This window comes from Trachemys scripta, chromosome 2 (genome assembly GCF_013100865.1).
Source record: "Trachemys scripta elegans isolate TJP31775 chromosome 2, CAS_Tse_1.0, whole genome shotgun sequence".
NCBI lineage: Eukaryota > Metazoa > Chordata > Testudines > Emydidae > Trachemys > Trachemys scripta.
Window position 1 is genome coordinate 13,634,903 of NC_048299.1, and position 17,928 is coordinate 13,652,830.

Genomic DNA, 17,928 nt, shown 5'->3' on the forward strand with positions numbered 1-17,928 from the left:
ACAGCATTTCTCTAATTGGGGATTCTGACCCAAAAGAGAATTGCAGAGGGGTCAGAAGGTTATTTTAGCAGGGTCGTGGTATTGCCACCCTTACTTCTGTGCTGCCTTCAGAACTGGGTAGCTGGAGAGTGGCATCCATTGGCCAGGGGCCCAGTTCTGAAGGCAGCACTCCACCAGCAGCAGCACAGAAGGTTGGCAATACCATACTATGCCACCCTTACTTCTGCGCTGTTGCCTTCCGAGCTGGGCGGTTGGAGAGTGGCGGTTGCTGACTGAGGGCCCAACTCTGCAGGCAGCAGCGCAGAAGTAAGGGTGGCAATACCATACCAGGCCATACTTACTTCTGCGCTGCTGGTGGTGGCGTCTCTGCCTTCAGAGCTGGGCTCCAGGCCAGCAGCTGCCACCCTCCAGCTGCCCAGCTCTGAAGGCAGCGCCGTCGCCAGGAGCAGCTCAGAAGTAAGATTTCAGAGTAACAGCCGTGTTAGTCTGTATCCGCAAAAAGAAGAACAGGAGTACTTGTGGCACCTTAGAGACCAACAAATTTATTAAGCATAAGCTTTCGTGGACTACAGCCCACTTCTTCGGATGCATATAGAATGGAACATATATTGAGGAGATATATATACACACATACAGAGAGCATAAACAGGTGGGAGTTGTCTTACCAACTCTGAGAGGCCAATTAATTAAGAGAAAAAAAACTTTTGAAGTGATAATCAAGCTAGCCGAGTACAGACAGTTTGATAATAAGTGTGAGAGTACTTACAAGGGGAGATAGAGTCAATGTTTGTAATGGCTCAGCCATTCCCAGTNTAAGGACTGGGAATGGCTGAGCCATTACAAACATTGACTCTATCTCCCCTTGTAAGTACTCTCACACTTATTATCAAACTGTCTGTACTCGGCTAGCTTGATTATCACTTCAAAAGTTTTTTTTCTCTTAATTAATTGGCCTCTCAGAGTTGGTAAGACAACTCCCACCTGTTTATGCTCTCTGTATGTGTGTATATATATCTCCTCAATATATGTTCCATTCTATATGCATCCGAAGAAGTGGGCTGTAGTCCACGAAAGCTTATGCTTAATAAATTTGTTAGTCTCTAAGGTGCCACAAGTACTCCTGTTCTTCTTTCAGAAGTAAGAGTAGCAGTACTTCACCCCCCCCCTCCAACAACCTTGTGACCCCTCCCCCCAACTTGTTTTTGGGTCAGGATCCCTACAATTATAACACCATGAAATTTCAGATTTAAATAGCTGAAATCATGAAATTTATTATTTTTAAAATCTTATGACCATGAAATTCACCAAAATGGACCGTGAATTTGATAGGGCCCTAAAGATAACCATACAAAATATTTTTTCCAGCGGACCCCTGCTTCATTCAGTAAATTAGTAATTATTTACTATTTCACCATCCTTTCTCCTCCTGAAGTTCCCAGCCTCATTAACTATACATCTTCTAACATCTGCAACAAATTAGGCAGGGATGTACAAACAGCCACCTCTTTACTACACAACCCTGATTCTGAGAGCACCGTCCCTCAATATAATTAACAATTCTTAAAAAAAAAAGAAACAGAAATCCTTTCATATGGAATCATATAGCTCCACTCAGGTCATCAGCTCGTTTTGAACCTTTAGATCCACCACACAGACCTCTGCCACTTAAGCTAACACAGTAACTGGTAGCAATAGTAAGCTGTTATCTGCTCTGTGGACCAGCACTAGAAGAGGATGAGAGACAGGCTTTGCCAGTTGTGAAACCACTATATGCTGTCCACAGATGAATGTAGAATGTTGACCAAAACTATCTGTGAATTTGATATGACTATTTAAATTTGAACAAGAGAGGATCCCTACAGAATACCCTACAGCTCAGAAGTTAGGGCATTCAGTTTCAGCATGCCAGACACAAGTTCAAATCCCTCCTTTTCATTAGGCAGAGGGGGAATTGAACTGTTTTGTTTCATCAAGAAAACCAAAAAAATTGTGATTTGGTTCAGTCCAAAATTAATTTTTTTTTCTTCAGCCAGTGGGTCATTCTTACGGCCAGTTAGTGTGAAAGCAGCATCCACTCAGTGCCAGCTATTTTGGCATTTTTTTCTCCAGATACATTGCAACGTTATGGTGCTGTTACTTCCACTGGAACGTGTTCTCTCTGCATTGCTAACAGCATTGCAACTGCTGCATTATCTTCTGTGCCTCAGAGAAGGTCATTCAAAGAGAACCATTGGTCCGAGTTTTCTCCTTACTCCAAGTCTAAGAGGGGAGCAATTTCTCTTTGAGCACCTTCACATGTAAATTTCCCAGCTACCGACTCTTTAAACTTAGCAGTAGGCTCAAAAAAATCTTCAGAGGAATTGCTGGAGTGGATGCCTTGCTCAGCAAGCACTTAGTACCAACTAACAATATCTCCGTTTTGTTTTGCTTAAATAATAAACTTCCATGAAAGTATATGACATCCACAACCTGATGTTTCAGAAACAATTAGAATAGATATCATAGCTGGATAATTCAGTGGCAAGGTGAAATAAATCTGAATATCATCTGAATAGCAATGAAAACTCAAGTCACAATCCCTAATAATTGCAGCTAGTGGCAATTTTTAAATACAAAAGAGAAAAGGGGCCTCAGATACATCCCTGAAAAACGCTGCAGCACAAATCAACTGGCACATCAAGACTGTCACCAGATGATGTTTCAAGTATGATTAAAACCAAGCCAAGGCCAACAAAAGACTCTGAACATGCCAACAGGATACAGTGATTAACAGTGTCAAATATTCCCAGGAGGTCCAAAGAAACTAGAATAGAAAGAGACCTGGATAGGTTGCATTCAGTTGACTGTTGGGTGCCTTCCACACAACAATCTTTGTGTTATGGTGCAGTCTTAAATCTGGGAGAGAAAAAGTTAGTAGTTGACTTTGAATCAGATGGAAAGCACCAGATTTGAGAGTGGGCTGAAGTCAGACATCTCCTCAGCTACTGAAATTGGCTTCTCCCACATAGGCATTATTATTATAACATGTTTAAAATGTGATGGAACAATTCAAAATTAAATGGATACATTCACAACCTTTTATTTTTAAATGCCCTCCAAGAACGGAATAGGGGTGGAGGGAATCCGTAGTCTGCAAACCCATTTGCAGTGAACCATATGGGTAAATTGTGCCTTTGTAACAAGCCCATGTATGCATTATCCTAAGAGCAGATCGGGACACAGATTGTGATTTAGAGACACTTTTCCTGGATTTGGGGGTGGAGAGGAAATTACCCTGTGCCAGCCACTGTCTGGCACAGCCTACAGCCCCAGATGTGCCAATACAGCTGTGCTAGCCAGTGCATTTATTGAGCAACGACTCCCCCCAGTCCTGTCCACATGCATGGGAGGGAGAACATAGTCTCTGCAGACAATTGGGTGTGCCTTGTACCCCACCTCCTCTCCTGCACAGATGCGCAGGACTGGCCATAATCTGGCCCATAGCAACGCTGCTTGGAAAAAATATGTTATCGCAGAGTTCTAAGTATATGACTATAGGAGTTTATACTTTGGGGGAGTTCTCTGGCCTATGTTGTACTTGAGATGCGATTAGATTATGACAATGATCCCTTCCGACTTTGGAATCTATGAATCAGTGAATCGCATCAATACTGGTACATCCTTACGTGTTCTACAGCAGCCCAAACGTCTTCCTCAAATATAGTCAACTTTTATTGGGTTGAAAAGTGAGTGTAATTAGGACCTTATGCCAAAAGGTAACTACAAAATGGCTTTAATTTATCAATAACCAAATATATTCTACCAAATATTACTCAAGTGCAGATTATTCTGTGCCATGTCATGCAAGAAATTAATGTTTTCTTTATTTACAACAGATAATCAGCATCCCAGTCCAACGGATGCAGTTTTGACTGTTGTATTTGTATTTAAAAGTATTTCTGGGTATTAAATAACTGTGGATTTTTGACAAAGGGTCTACAGAAAGCCTCAGTGTCATTACAAATCAAGTTTTTAGTGTGAACCTCATGCTTGTGTTTTAGCCTCTAAGGTAATATATTAATATAATAAAGCTCACTCTAATGAAGATACTTGTATCAGAATGTACAAAGGTAGTGAGACTGGGTCTGATAGATCCAGAGTTTCTCGTTCCCTTAACAGGAGATTTGCACATTGGAAAACTTGAATGCAAAACAGAGAATATTTACACAAGCTGCACTGGAAATTTGCTATTGCTTTTCCATAATTCATTTGTCGTTATTGCAGACATGTGAGTAAGAGCTTTCTCTCTCACAATCTAGCACTGCCTTCTACCTGTACCTGCAGAGAAGTCTGATGTATAGGATACATCACACTCTGCTCACAAGAAAGCTATTGTCAGGTCACAAATTTAGCATTATGTAATTTATGATTTCACTACAGGAGACCACAGTGGGCGAAGGGAATAACTCAGTAGTTATGAAAAGCAGGGAAAAGGTAAATGACATTATGTTAGACTGATGCATTTGGAAATGTTCCCAGGTGAAAAGGTCCCTCTTTTAGTCAGAAATTACATGCACTGTTCAGATATGAATTGAAAACACAGCCATTGTTCTTGGGCCAAATTCACCACTATACAAACCAGTGTAACTGTATTGATTTAACAGGCACTACCTTACACTAGCAATGGATTTGGCCCTCTCTGAGGTTCTGATTCTGCCACTCCATGCTTAAACTACTCTATGGGAAACCAATGAGGCAGCAGGGTATATGCCCAGAGAAAGAAACGTAGGTGCCTCAGGAACTTTTACCTCAAAAACTTTATTTAGCTGTCTACGGGGTTAGGTGGCAGGTGCGTGGGAGTTTTATGAATACTAACGGTGCCTAAATCTGGGATTTAAGTGCCTAAAGTGTCAGTTAGGCCCCTAAGTCTCTTTGTGACTCTAGACCTAAGTGCCTAAATCACTTTTGAAACTGAGGGTACATCTACACTACAGCGGGGAGTCGATTTAAGATACGCAAATTCAGCTACGTGAATAGCGTAGCTGAATTTGACGTATTGCAGCCGACTTACCCCGTTGTGAGGACGGCGGCAAAATCGACTTCTGCCGCTTTTTCTTGGCGGCGCTTACTACCACCTCCGCTGGTGGAGTTGGAGCGCCGATTCGGGGATCGATTGTCGTGTCCCGACGGGACGCGATAAATCGATCCCCGAGAGGTCGATTTCTACCCGCCGATTCAGGCGGGTAGTATAGACCAGACCTGAGACATAGGTCTACAGCATTAAGGCATTTTTGCAAATGTTTCCCTTAGGTCTGGTCTATACTACCCGCCTGAATCGGTGGGTAGAAATCGACCTCTCGGGGATCGATTTATCGCGTCCCGTTGGGACGCAACAATCGATCCCCGAATCGGCACTCTAACTCCACCAGCGGAGGTGGTAGTAAGCGCCGCCGACAAAAAGCGGCAGAAGTCGATTTTGCCGCCGTCCTCACAACGGGGTAAGTCGGCTGCAATACGTCGAATTCAGCTACGCTATTCACGTAGCTGAATTTGCGTATCTTAAATCGACTCCCCGCTGTAGTGTAGATGTACCCTTAATCTTGTTCCTAGTGTTCCTAATGGACAGATATTCACATGACACAAATCGCCATCACTACTCACCCTTTTAGCAATGTCAGCCAGAAGAATAGAATGGCTGTGGAGAGTGAACTAGCCTTTTGCCCCCAGACAAGGCTTAGGAATGAAACATTGATGGGGTGGAACCTTCCTTTGCTCAAGCTGTACCTGATCTGTAAAGAGGTAGAGGACTTTAGTTTCCTTTACCCTCAAACTGGCATCTTTTACCAACACTAAATTATTTTCAAATATTTTATTAATGTAATGTTTTTAAAATTGGACCTGGAATTGATCCAAGTACCAGAATGAAACTATACAAGGAATAGTCTGGGCTGGGCTTGTGCAGAGCTCTGTGTGCTGGAGACATTTGGAGGTGGGAGGAATTTAAGCTGAAATGGTCAAGAGGGTACTGCAATCACGTCACAGCTGCTTGCCTACTGCAGGATTCCCTCAGTGGAACTTTCCCCATTGACATGCCCCGGCAGGTCCCTTTTATGGCTGACCCTGCCCCCTTTCCAAGTACATCCTTTCCTTCCCACCTCTTGATGACTATCATTTCTATGTGCAGTAACACAGCATTCCAGAACATTGCAAGATAGCCTGAATTGTTTTGTTTGACCATTTCTTTTACACTTCAGATGTAAGTTAGTAACCTACACCATCTTTTAGCTACTGAAGGATTTGGCATATCATATTTTATTACCTTAGGGACTGATCATGCTTCCATTGAACTTAGTAGCAAAAGTTCCTTTGTCTTCAATATTGGGAGCAAAATTGGGGTCTGTATCTTGCTTTTCAGAACCACAGTAATTTCTAGGGCATGTCTTCTCTAGGAAATCTTATTGTATGTTAAGTAGTCTAATTAATTGACATGATGCTGGCGGATCATTGTTGACAAGGTAAATTATGGTCAGCTCCTCACAGTCATGAATTCCTACTGAAGGCAAACTTGACGATGCAAGAAACAACCTTTTAAACCAGAGAGATGGGTTTGTCCATTCCTATTTACTGGCATAGCAGATGATTGTCAAGATTGCTAGCAAAGGCCAGTGTGTTGAAGGATGGCAATAGTTGTCTGTGTCTCAGTTTAGGACAACTGTACCTGTATTCTCCCTTGTATGGTCCAGCAAGGACACCCGTTCATAGGTTTCTGACTCCCCAGCCATTGCCTCTCTTGGAAAACACATGTCTCTCTTCCTCTTGACTCGGGTATTTCCAGGCTGCAAAGCCTCCTGCCTACACTGTGAAATCCCCAGCAAAGTCAGACTGCCTAAGCCAGCCTGCTTTACTTTTTTTCTCTCAGAGATAGTAAATGGGGTAGCTGCCCACAGTTAAGCAGTCACACTTTTAGTACTTTCTAAGCAAGCACATTTATTCTTGAGATAAAAGTATTACAAAGAAAACGTGTTTAAAACAATGAAAGAACCTACACTTGTGCTAATAATCTTACCAAAAAACTCCCCTCCCTCCCCATCCAAAAAGGGCTCTGGCCAGTGAACCGAGGCCAAATCCCACCCAGGGGTTTTCCTGTGCTTAACAGTTCATCACTCCTCTTGCTCAGAACATGAACACTCACAAATCTGTGAGTTACTTCTTTATACAGTTTTGAGGTCTTTGATCTATCCCCATGTAACAGGTGATCTGCAGACAAAAGGTCTTGCAAAGGTTAAAAGGTTGAGTTCTTGCTTAATTGGAGTAGTGGCATTTGCATACCCCTCCACCTAGAGATTTCCTGGGAAACCTACTTAAATAAGAGTTCACTCTTGTGTCAGCCCATTGTTTAAAAGAGTCCATTCGAACTCATAACATTTCCCAAGGTTTACATGAGTCATGTCTCCTAAACAAGTTACATACAATCCCAGAACAATACATAAACATTTTCATTTTAATATAGTGAGCTCATAAGATACTTAAACTTACTTAACATAAGAGCAGAAGAGCTGCCCTACTGGGTCAGACCATGGTCCATCTTCCCCAGTATTCTGTCTCTAACAATGCCTGAGAAGTGTACAGAACAGGGCAATTTTCGAGTGATCCACCTCTGGTATAGACTTCTGGCTTCCAGTAATCAGAGGTTTAGGGATGTTCCGATGATGAGGTTGAATCCCTGACAATCTTGACTAAAAGCCATTGATAAATCGATCATACCTCAACTTACCCAGTTCTTTTTTTAACTCAGTTATACTTTTGGCCATCACTACATCCCATAGCAATGCGTTCCACAGGTTAGTTGTCCATTGTGTGAAAAAGTACTTCCTCTTGTTTGTATTTAACCTGCTGCCCATTAATTTCATTGGGTGACCCTTGGTTTTTATATTGTGTGAAAAGGTAAATACACTTCTCTCTTCACTTTTTCCACACCATTCATGATTTTATAGACCTCTGTCATATCCTCTCTCAGTTGTCTCTATTCTAAGCTGAACAGCCCTAATCTTTTTCATTTCTCCTAGTATGGAAGCTGCTCCATACCACTGACTATCTGTGGCAGGGCGCTGTAGGGAAAGCCCTACTCAACTCCTGCCACTCCAGACCAATCAGGGGAAATGGGTTGGGGCTGGGCCTAGCTAGGACTGACTGGCCTGGAAACTGGCCGCACCTGCCAGCCTTGTTAACAGGGGCTAAAAGCTTGGGTGAAAGTGAGTACGGGAGGGGAGGGGTTCTGGAGACCAGGAGGGGACAGTAGGCTCAAAAGGAGCCAGGAACCTGCTACCCCATTGCCACTGTGGCCTGTGCTAGGCCAAACCTCTAAATAATCTGTAAATAGTTGGAGCTTGATGGTGGGGACTGGACACAGGAATAAAGAGCATGGATGTTGCACCAGCTTGAAGTGGTCCTGACTCATTGGGGAGCAGGGCCAGGAGGCTGAACCCAGCGGGGCGCAGAGAGCACCCGTTACCCCATCCTTGTTGCCCTTCTCTGAACCTTTTCAAGTACCACTATCTCCTTTTTGAGGTGGGGTGACCAGAACTTGACCCAGTATTCAAGATGTGGCTGCACCATGGATTTCTATAGTAGTATTATGATATTTTCTGTCTAATTTTCTCTGCCTTTCCTAATAGTTCCTAACATACCGTTAGCCTTTTTGATTGTTAATGTGCATTGACCAGATGTTTTCAGAAAACTATCCACCGTGACTCCGTGATCTGTTTCTTGGGTGGTAACAGCTAATTTAGACCCCATCATTTTGCATGTATAGCTGGGATTATGTTTTCCAACTTGCATTACTTTGCATTTATGAACATTGAATTTCATCTGCCATTTTGTTGGCCAGTCACCCAGTTTTGTGAGATCCCTTTGTAACCGCTTGCAGTCTGCTTTGGACTGAACTATCTTGAAGAATGTATCATCTGCAAACTTTGCCACTTCACTGTTCACCCCCTTTTCCAAATCATTGAGTATGTTGAACAGGACTAGTCCCAGTTCACTTTTTAGGAGACACTGCTGTTCACCTCTCTCCATGATGAAAACTGCAAACTGCAGCCACTGGGAGCTGCGGGCAGCCGTGCAAATGTAAACAATCTGTCTTGTGGCCCGCGTGCGGATTACCCTGACGGGCCGCATGGGGTTGCCCACCACTGATGAAAACTGACCATTTATTCCTACTTGTTGTTTCCTATCTTTCAACCAGTTACTAATCCATGAGAAAACTTACCCTCTCATCCCATGGCTACCTAGGGCACGTTTACACTTAAAATGCCACATCAGCGCAGCTGCACCGCTGTAGTGCTTTAATGAAGATGCTCTAAGCTGAGGAAAGAGAGCTCTCCCATCATCTTAGTTAATCCACCTTCCTGAGAAGCAGTAGCTATGTCAGAGGGAAAAGCTCTCCCGCCAAAATAGCACTGTCTACATGGGGTGTTAGGCTGGGATAAGTACGTTGCTCAGGGATATGGATTTTTCACACCCCTGAGCAATGCAGTTATACCGATATAGGTCTGTATTGTAGACCAGACCTTAGTTTTAATAAGAGCCTTTAATAAGGGACTTTATCAAAGACATTCTGAAAATCCAAGTACAGTATATTGACTGGATCACCCTTATCCACATGCTTGTTGACTCCCTCAAAGAATTATCATAGATTGGTGAGGTATGACATCCCTTTACAAAAGCTGTGTTGACTCTTGCCCAACAAATTGTGTTTTTCTGTGTGTATGATGGTTCTATCCTTTATAATCATTTATATCAGTTTTCCCGGTACATTAGACTTACCAGCCTGTAATTCCCAAAATCTCCTCTGGAGTCCTGTTTAAAACTCCGTGTTACATTAATTACCTTTCAGTCATCTGGTATAGAGACTGATTTCAGTTATAGGTTACTACAGTTCTGCAATTTCATTTCTGAGTCCCTTCAGAACTCCTGGTGAATACCAACAAGAAGTCTGGTGGCACCTTAAAGGCTAACAGATTTATTTGGGCATAAGCTTTCGTGGGTAAAAATCTCACTTCTTCAGATGCAGTGAGGTTTTTACCCACGAAAGCTTATGCCCAAATAAATCTATTAGTCTTTAAGGTGCCACCAGATTCCTTGTTGTTTTTGTAGATACAGACTAACACGGCTACCCCCTGATACTGGTGAATACCATGATCCTGGTTACCTATTACGGTTTAACTTATCAATTTGTTTTAAAACCTCTTCTACTGACACATCAATTTGGGACAGTACTTCAGATTTGTCACCCCAAGAGAATAGCTGTGATGTGGGTATCTCCCCCATATCCTCTGCAGTGAAGACTGATGCAAAGAATTCATTTAGCTTCTCTGCCTTGGTCTTGTCTTTCTTGAGTGCTCCTAGAACACCATTGTCGTCTAGTGGCCCCTCTGCTTGTTTGGCAGGCTTCCTGCTTCTGATGTACTTAAAAAAATTCTTATTGATAGTTTTTTCATCTTTAGCTAGTTTCTTCTCAAATTTTTTCTTGGCCTGCCATATTATACTTGTACATTTTACTTGCCAGAGTTTGTGCTCCTTCCTATTTTCTTGATTAGGATTTGACTTCCAAATTTTAAAGGATGCCTTTTTGCCTCTAACAGCCTGCACTACTTTGCTGGTTAGTCATGGTGGTATTCTTTTGGTTCTCCAACTGTCTTTTTTGATTTGGGGTATATATTTAGTCTGAATCTCTATTATGGGGTTTTTAAGTGGCCTCCATGCTGCTTACAGACATTTTACCCTTGTGACTGCCATTTTTATTTTCTGTCTAACTAGCATCCTCATGCTTGTGTAGTTCTCCTTTTTAAAGTTAAATGTCACTGTGATAGTTTTGTTTTGTTTTGTTTTTTAGTATTTCCCCCTCTACAAGGTTGCTAAATTTCATTACATTGTGGTCACTATTATGGAGCAATTCAGCTATAGCTACCTCTTGGACCAGATTCTGTGCTCCACTTAGGACTAAATCAAGCATTGCCTTTCCCCTTGTGGGTTTCAGGACTAGCTGCTCCAAGAAGCAGTCATTTATGATGTTTAGAAATGTTATCTCTGTGTCATGCCCTGAGGCAACATTTATCCAGTCAACAGAGGATAGTTGAAGTCACACATTATTAATGAGTTTTCTGGCCTCTCTAACTTCCCTTAGATCCCTTAGTATTTCACAGTCACTATCATTATCCTGGTCAGGTGGACAGTGTATATTTCTACTACTATACTCTTAACATTCACTAAGGTTTGTCCAGGAAATTGCCATACCTGTTACACTTTATTTTAGGTAGTTATATGGACCTTCTTTTCTATAGTATCTGAGTGCTTCACAATCTTCAATGTATTTATCCTCACAACACCCCTCTGAGGTAGGAAAGTACTATTATCCCCCTTTTACAGATAGGAAACTGAGGCCCGGAGAGTCAAAGGGTTGTCTACATTTGAAAGGAAGGTTCTCTCGTCACAGCAGGTAATCCACCTCCCTGAGGCTAGGTCTACACTATCTCTTGGGGATCGAATTATCGCGTCTCGTCGGGACGCGACAATCGATCCCCGAATCAACGCTCTTACTCCACCAGCGGAGGTGGGAGTAAGCGCCATCGACGGGGAGCCGCGGAGGTCGATTTTGCCGCCGTCCTCACAGTGGGGTAAGTCGGCTCCGATACGTCGAATTCAGCTACGCTATTTGCGTAGCTGAATTTGCGTATCTTAAATCGACCACCCTCTCCCGCCCCCCGTAGTGAAGACCTGCCCACAGAGGTGGTAGCTAGGTCGATGGAAGAATTCTTCAGTCTACACAGGGACATAGGTGGGCTTAACTACGCTGATCAGTTATGTGGATTTTTCAGATCCCTGAGCGACATAGTTATGCCAACCTAATTTTCTAGTGAAGGCCAGGCCTAAGTGACTTGCGCTAAGTCACACAGGAAACCTATGCTAGAGCACATTTTAACTCAGATCTCCCAAGTTCTAGGCTGGTATCCTAACCACTGGGCCACACTTTCTGTCTGAGGCCTGAGACCTTTGTGCTTTGGAACAGCCTATGCTCATCTCCCTTTGATCAGATTGTCTTTGTCTTTTTTTTAATTAATAACTTCTGTGGTACCTTAATGCCAGGAATCTGCCCTCACCAAAGCTGAGAATGGTATTGAGAGTACTGGTAATACACCACCAAGAATTATTAGACTGATCCTGCTACACTGTTTGTGTCCAGACAACATAGCATGATAGGCCTGATAGCACTGGTAAAACATTACCAGTACTCCCTACACTATTAAAAACTAGTGGAAGGATGCTCTTGAAAGAACTGGCATCTTTAAATGGTTTGATAGTTCTTTAGTATTGGAGTAGAAGCAGGAGTAGATAAGGAGAAATGGAGAAGAGGATGACAGAAAAGAGAAAGAGGAAAGAGTTTACGGCGTCTCGGAGCTTTCTAATATTCCCAGATCTGAGAAATACACATGGTGGTCCCTTGGCATTAAATATTCTTGACTGTTTTTTTTTTTCCTCTTTCAGTCTGTGTCCGATTCTTCCCTTGCTGTTCAGTGGACACCACAACATTTTCAGGCAAAATTTGGTGGAGGCTGAGGAAAACCTGCTACAGAATAGTTGAACACAACTGGTTCGAAACTTTCATCATATTCATGATTCTGCTGAGCAGCGGCACGCTGGTAAATTTAGCATAATCTCTCATTAGGTTTAAAGTGTATGTGTATCTAAAGGAAAGAGATGATGGGCTAGTTACATTCCACTTCAGGAAAACTCACCCCTTACTGCTTGTTTCCCTAAAGATGATTAGTTTGGGAATAAAACTTGTCTTATCCGTTGGTAAATTCACCGTCCTGTCTCAACATTTTACAAAGATATTTACTAAAAACTTAGGTCCAGACCCTTCCATTCTTACTCCCATGCAGTAGTACTTTACTCCATGAGTAGTCCAATGGCAGCCAAACACCACATAAGTTAGGGGATCTCAGAGATGGCGCAGTAGTTGTGAAGATTGTCTTCCTCATGTGTCGATTTCTTGAGGACCGGACTGTTGCATTCCAAAGGAATGTTCGGAGGTCACCCTTTGCTGGCTTTCACTAGCTCAGAGAGACACGAATCTCTTTCTTAAGGTGTGACCCAGATGTTCCTTCGAGCATGGGGTTCAGAAGCAGGTCCAGGAAGGTCGGGCCCACCCTACCTTTCACTTATGCTGGCGGGGGAAGGGAGAGATCTGAAAATATTTTTTCTGTTGTAACATGGTGTTCCAGTATGGAAAGGATTGAGAACCACACCTTTATTACTCCCATACATGTGATGTTACCAAACTCAATCAGGCCTGGCTGGATGATTATTGCCCTGAGTTCTACTTTGGGATCTTCTGCCACAGAGGTTTCACCCCAGACTCCAATTATCTTTTATGCAAAGTAGGATGAGAATCTTAATTGCTGCCTTTGGCTGTTCAGAATGCTAGCATTCGACTTTTGGCCTATGTGTATTGGGCTGATTAACCAGTTTGCTATCTGGAACAATTATACAGGCTCTGTGTACATGAACTGGCTTTGGAATTGATCACTGTATCATTCATTCATCCCCAATTTTTCTTTCCCTTTTGTGTTCCCCACAGTCCACATTCAGGTAAAAAAAGATCAGCACATTTGTGATTGTTCATTTAGGCCCTGATCCTGTAAGCACTTATGCACATGGGTGACTTTACACATGTGAGGAACACTACTGAAGTCAACGGGACTCCTCACAGATGTAAAGTTAAGCATACGCAGATGTCTTTGCAGGATGGGGGCCTTATTTTGTTATTTAGAAACAACATGCTAAAAACTCTCCGTCAGGCTAACGAACACTAAACCAGTTCAGACACAAGAGAGTCTTGTAAATTTAGAATATAAAATATCAGTGTCCTACTGCTTGATGTCTGGTTAATTTAAAAATATTTTCTCAGGGAAAAAAAGTTAAATTATGAGCATAACCCTATGTATTTATTTTATTTTTGCCATGGCTATTATTTCATATCTTAATTAGATTTTGAATGGGGTAGTAATAGTTTTCCCTGGCTCTGTGCAGCATAGCACTTTTTCCTTGGATCTCAAAACATTTTACAAATGTTAAGTAAACCTATCAACATGCCTGGGAAAGAAGTATTATGTTCCCCAATGTACAGCTGTGTGAACTAGAAATAAGGGTTAACTAGCTTAGCCAAGGTCACATAGCAAATCAGTGATAGGGCAAGGAATAAAATGAGAAATCACCGTAGTTACCTGTCCCCTGCTCTATGCTCTATTCCTTAAAAAACATGGTCTCCTAGAGTCAAGGGGGCATATGATAATGCATTGCTAATACTGGTGTAAAAACTATTGGGACTTGATCAGATTGAATATACTGTTTGGACTGTGCTGGGGAAATCTAAAATATGGTTGTGGGACACTTTGTAATAAATTAACCCTCTAAAGAGCTATTAATACTCAAAAGGTCTGTGTGGAGTTTATTTGAGAATCCCCTTGAAGAAGAAGGAAACTGAGGCAGGGCATCTTCAGAGCACCTCAGGCCACGAGGTGGTGCATGGGAGGTGGTCATTCAGTTACAGGGATTTTCAAAAGTGCTTAAGGGATTTAAAAGCACAACTCCTGTTGCCACATCAATGCTTTTGAAAATCTCCCCCAAAATCAATTTACTGTATAAAAATAAAGGGAAATGAATACAGCCTTCATGCCTAGGATTTCCTTCTGTTTAACAGTCAGGTTATCCAGAAAAGACACCTCCATTACGTAAATCCTAATATTTCTGCTTGGACACCAAGATACAGTTTTAAGTGCAACTTCATAATGAACAGTTGCCTACAGGAAAACAGACAGTTACTCATTACAATTTCAAAGTACAAAATATACATTTACTGTGGCTTCTGGTATAAGTGACATCAAATCAAACAATACTGTAGACTTGCACTATAATATGAACATTTTCCACTGCAGTACTGCAGAGCAGTTCTAAAGCGATGCTTTGTACTTCCAGGCATTTGAAGATATTTACCTTGAAGAGAGAAAAAACATTAAAACCCTGTTGGAATATGCTGACAAAATTTTCACTTACATCTTTGTCCTGGAGATGCTTCTGAAATGGGTGGCTTATGGCTTCAAGAAATATTTCACCAATGCCTGGTGTTGGCTTGACTTCCTAATTGTAGATGTAAGTAGCACTTTTGAAATATTATGTTCCTTGTGTTGATTATGCAGCATACAGGAATGTAGATGAAGTTAGTTGACATTCAAATTCATGGTGATGACTTAAAATATTTACAAACTGTTATGACTGACAACTCCTTTCAACGCCAAACAATCAGCAGAAGTACCTATGTGAATTCATTTGCCATAGGGAAATCTCAGTGTAGCATAATAGCAAACATATAATTACATTTCCCTTTCAACCTTATTGGCGTAAATTAAATGACCTTCATCTCTTAATGTTAACCAGGTTCCCTCTCTGTCCTGTTAAGTCTACCAATACTTGCACTTGTAAAATGACAGGCATCGTTCTGAGGGTAAGACGCAACTTTACATGAACCTAGATGTATAATGCAAGGCTTGTTATCTCTTTGAGCATCTTCTGGCAACCAGCGTGCCAAAATGAAAAGCAGCTTCGTATCATTACACGGAGGTGTTACTGTGCTAATTTAAGTCACACTTCATTTTCAGCCATAAGAACTCACTCTGTCTCTTAGCATTTCACATCTCATTCCACACTCCAGGCTCACACCAGGTCTGGTTACCTCTGACTGGGCAGCACATGACATCAGCCCACTAGGCTTTCAGCAGATTAGAAGAGCTATCCCCTGGCATGGTTTCCTGGGGAGGCTGCCAGAGGTACATAACAACATGTTCGGTACCATCTTCCAAGTATTTACAAGTGAAGGAGTCCAGGAGATGAAGGCATGAAAAGTTTTCTAGGACTGAAAGTGGTTTCTCCAGGGCAAAGTCTTACAAAAGAATCTCATGCCTCATGCCTTCAGATATTGAAATTCGCTGTTCTTAGTTTTCCTGACAGGGAAATACTTAAAACTAGACAGCAAGGCCAAATAAAGGCAAGCCCACGCTACAAGAATGATAGATCCAGATTTTTACCCTTTCTTCCCCTCAAGTTCAGGGTCTTTGGGTGCTAGTTACAGATAAGGAGCAGCTGCAAACCATGTAGATCCCAAAGTACCAGAGTGCTTGGATGTGGGCTTTGAGCCTATATTTGCAGCTTATGAACATGGCTGGTGAATTCACTTAAGACTAAATACACTGAGCCAAGGCTTCTATTTTTTTACAGATGAGCAGGAATTTTTAATTAGATTGTATCAAAAATGGGTTAATTGTCGCAAGTATCTCCTTGGTGCTCTTACTAGCTTGACGTATTTGTGCCAAAGGCTGGTGAAGCTCTACACACATGTCATTTATTTACTTTGAACAAATGCTGTTTTTCCATTTTACACCAAAACCTTGTGTCTAGGGATAACTGTACTTTCTTTGACCCCAATCCAAAAAAGCACTTCATTGGGGCTAGTCAAGTGTTTAATGTTATGAAAGTGCTTATGTGCATTGCTCGATCAGGGCTTCCTTAGAGCTTTAATAGATTTCATCAAGTTCATTAAATTATACCTCTCTTTTCCTCCTATATATTCTGAGAAACCTCGTAAAGAGAATGAATTTATTTTTCACAGAATTGCTATAATGACAGAGCAAGGCATGGTTTAATGGTTTGACCACCAACTCCTGAGTTATAATCCTAAGAATGGCTTCCATTGTGGCTTTGGTCAAGTCACATAACATTTCTGCCTTGGTTTCTCCATCTGCGGAATGGGGATAACAGGAATTACCCTTTCATGGGTATTACCTTCATGGGCATTCGGAGGATTAATTTCAGAAATCAATGTCTGTAAAGTGCTTTGGAAAATAGGCAGTACCACATGAGTGCTGAGTATTATCATTACTGTAAACAGAGGTTCTTAGTAAGAAGAATTGCAATTTGCACATCGAATGCATTGGAACAATTTGGAGCTTTAATGTGGCTTCATTATAAACAGTTTCAAATGAGTTTCACAGTTGTTATTAATACATACGTATTATAGTATTACATGTGTAGCATTTAATTAATATCAAAGGGAGTAAAACTGAGCACCCAAGCTAAAATTCTGTCCTCCATGTGGAAACCTCTCATTTAATAAGAGTGACTTGTGAATCCAAAGTCAGCATCTGACCCAGAAAGTTTATGTACAGTTTATGTATTACAGAAAGTTTATGTATTATCCCTTTGAATAATGGGGTTTGTACATGTAACACTATGTCACATTGAACATTTACTCTCAAGTCTTTCTGGTTATCTAGCCATTTTGGTTTCTTAAAATATATTTTAAGTTTTGCTTTTGCAAATCCATTTAGTTAACCAAAAATTGCTTCTTAGTTGAGACACTCAAGTTACTTAACTGACCCAAGGAAGTCACTTGTCTATAGAGTTCCCAGTTGACAGCTTTTCCTCTTGCATCTTTCTGATCCCCAACTCATTTTCTGATGATGTTTATGAAAGTCCTGCATTATTTTTTGAAGATTTTAACAGATGCTCCTCTACAGGCTATATTGTTTACCCTCGCTGTATGACTCTGAATTGGCACAGTGACATGCTCTGATTTTCCTATGCAATTTTTTCCTTTTAATTTTAATTTCTTCTGTCCTTTGAGAACCAAATCTACAGCCACTGAACTGAGTCAGGGACTGAAAGGATGAATTAACTGTTCCAAAGAAACAGATGAGCCATTTGTCTGACTTTCTCAATTGTATTTGTTGTTCAGAATTAATCATTTAACAATTATTGATTTGCCAATTGTTCATGAGCAGTTTATTGTCGATATTCAAAATTCAAGGTGTGTTGGCTGATTTTTCATTGGAGAGG

General features: G+C 41.5%; 1 protein-coding gene across 8 annotated transcripts in view; it reads left to right on the top strand.

Moving 5' to 3' along the window:
• Nucleotides 1-17,928, top strand: part of LOC117872006 (sodium channel protein type 5 subunit alpha-like) — a 336,265-nt gene that overhangs the window by 249,353 nt on the left and 68,984 nt on the right. For all 8 annotated transcript variants that reach the window (XM_034759944.1, XM_034759938.1, XM_034759936.1 and 5 more), the window contains 2 exons: nt 12,523-12,677; nt 15,016-15,189. In XM_034759944.1, coding sequence (XP_034615835.1) covers nt 12,523-12,677; nt 15,016-15,189 — 329 coding nt within the window. The remainder of the gene's footprint in view (nt 1-12,522; nt 12,678-15,015; nt 15,190-17,928) is intronic.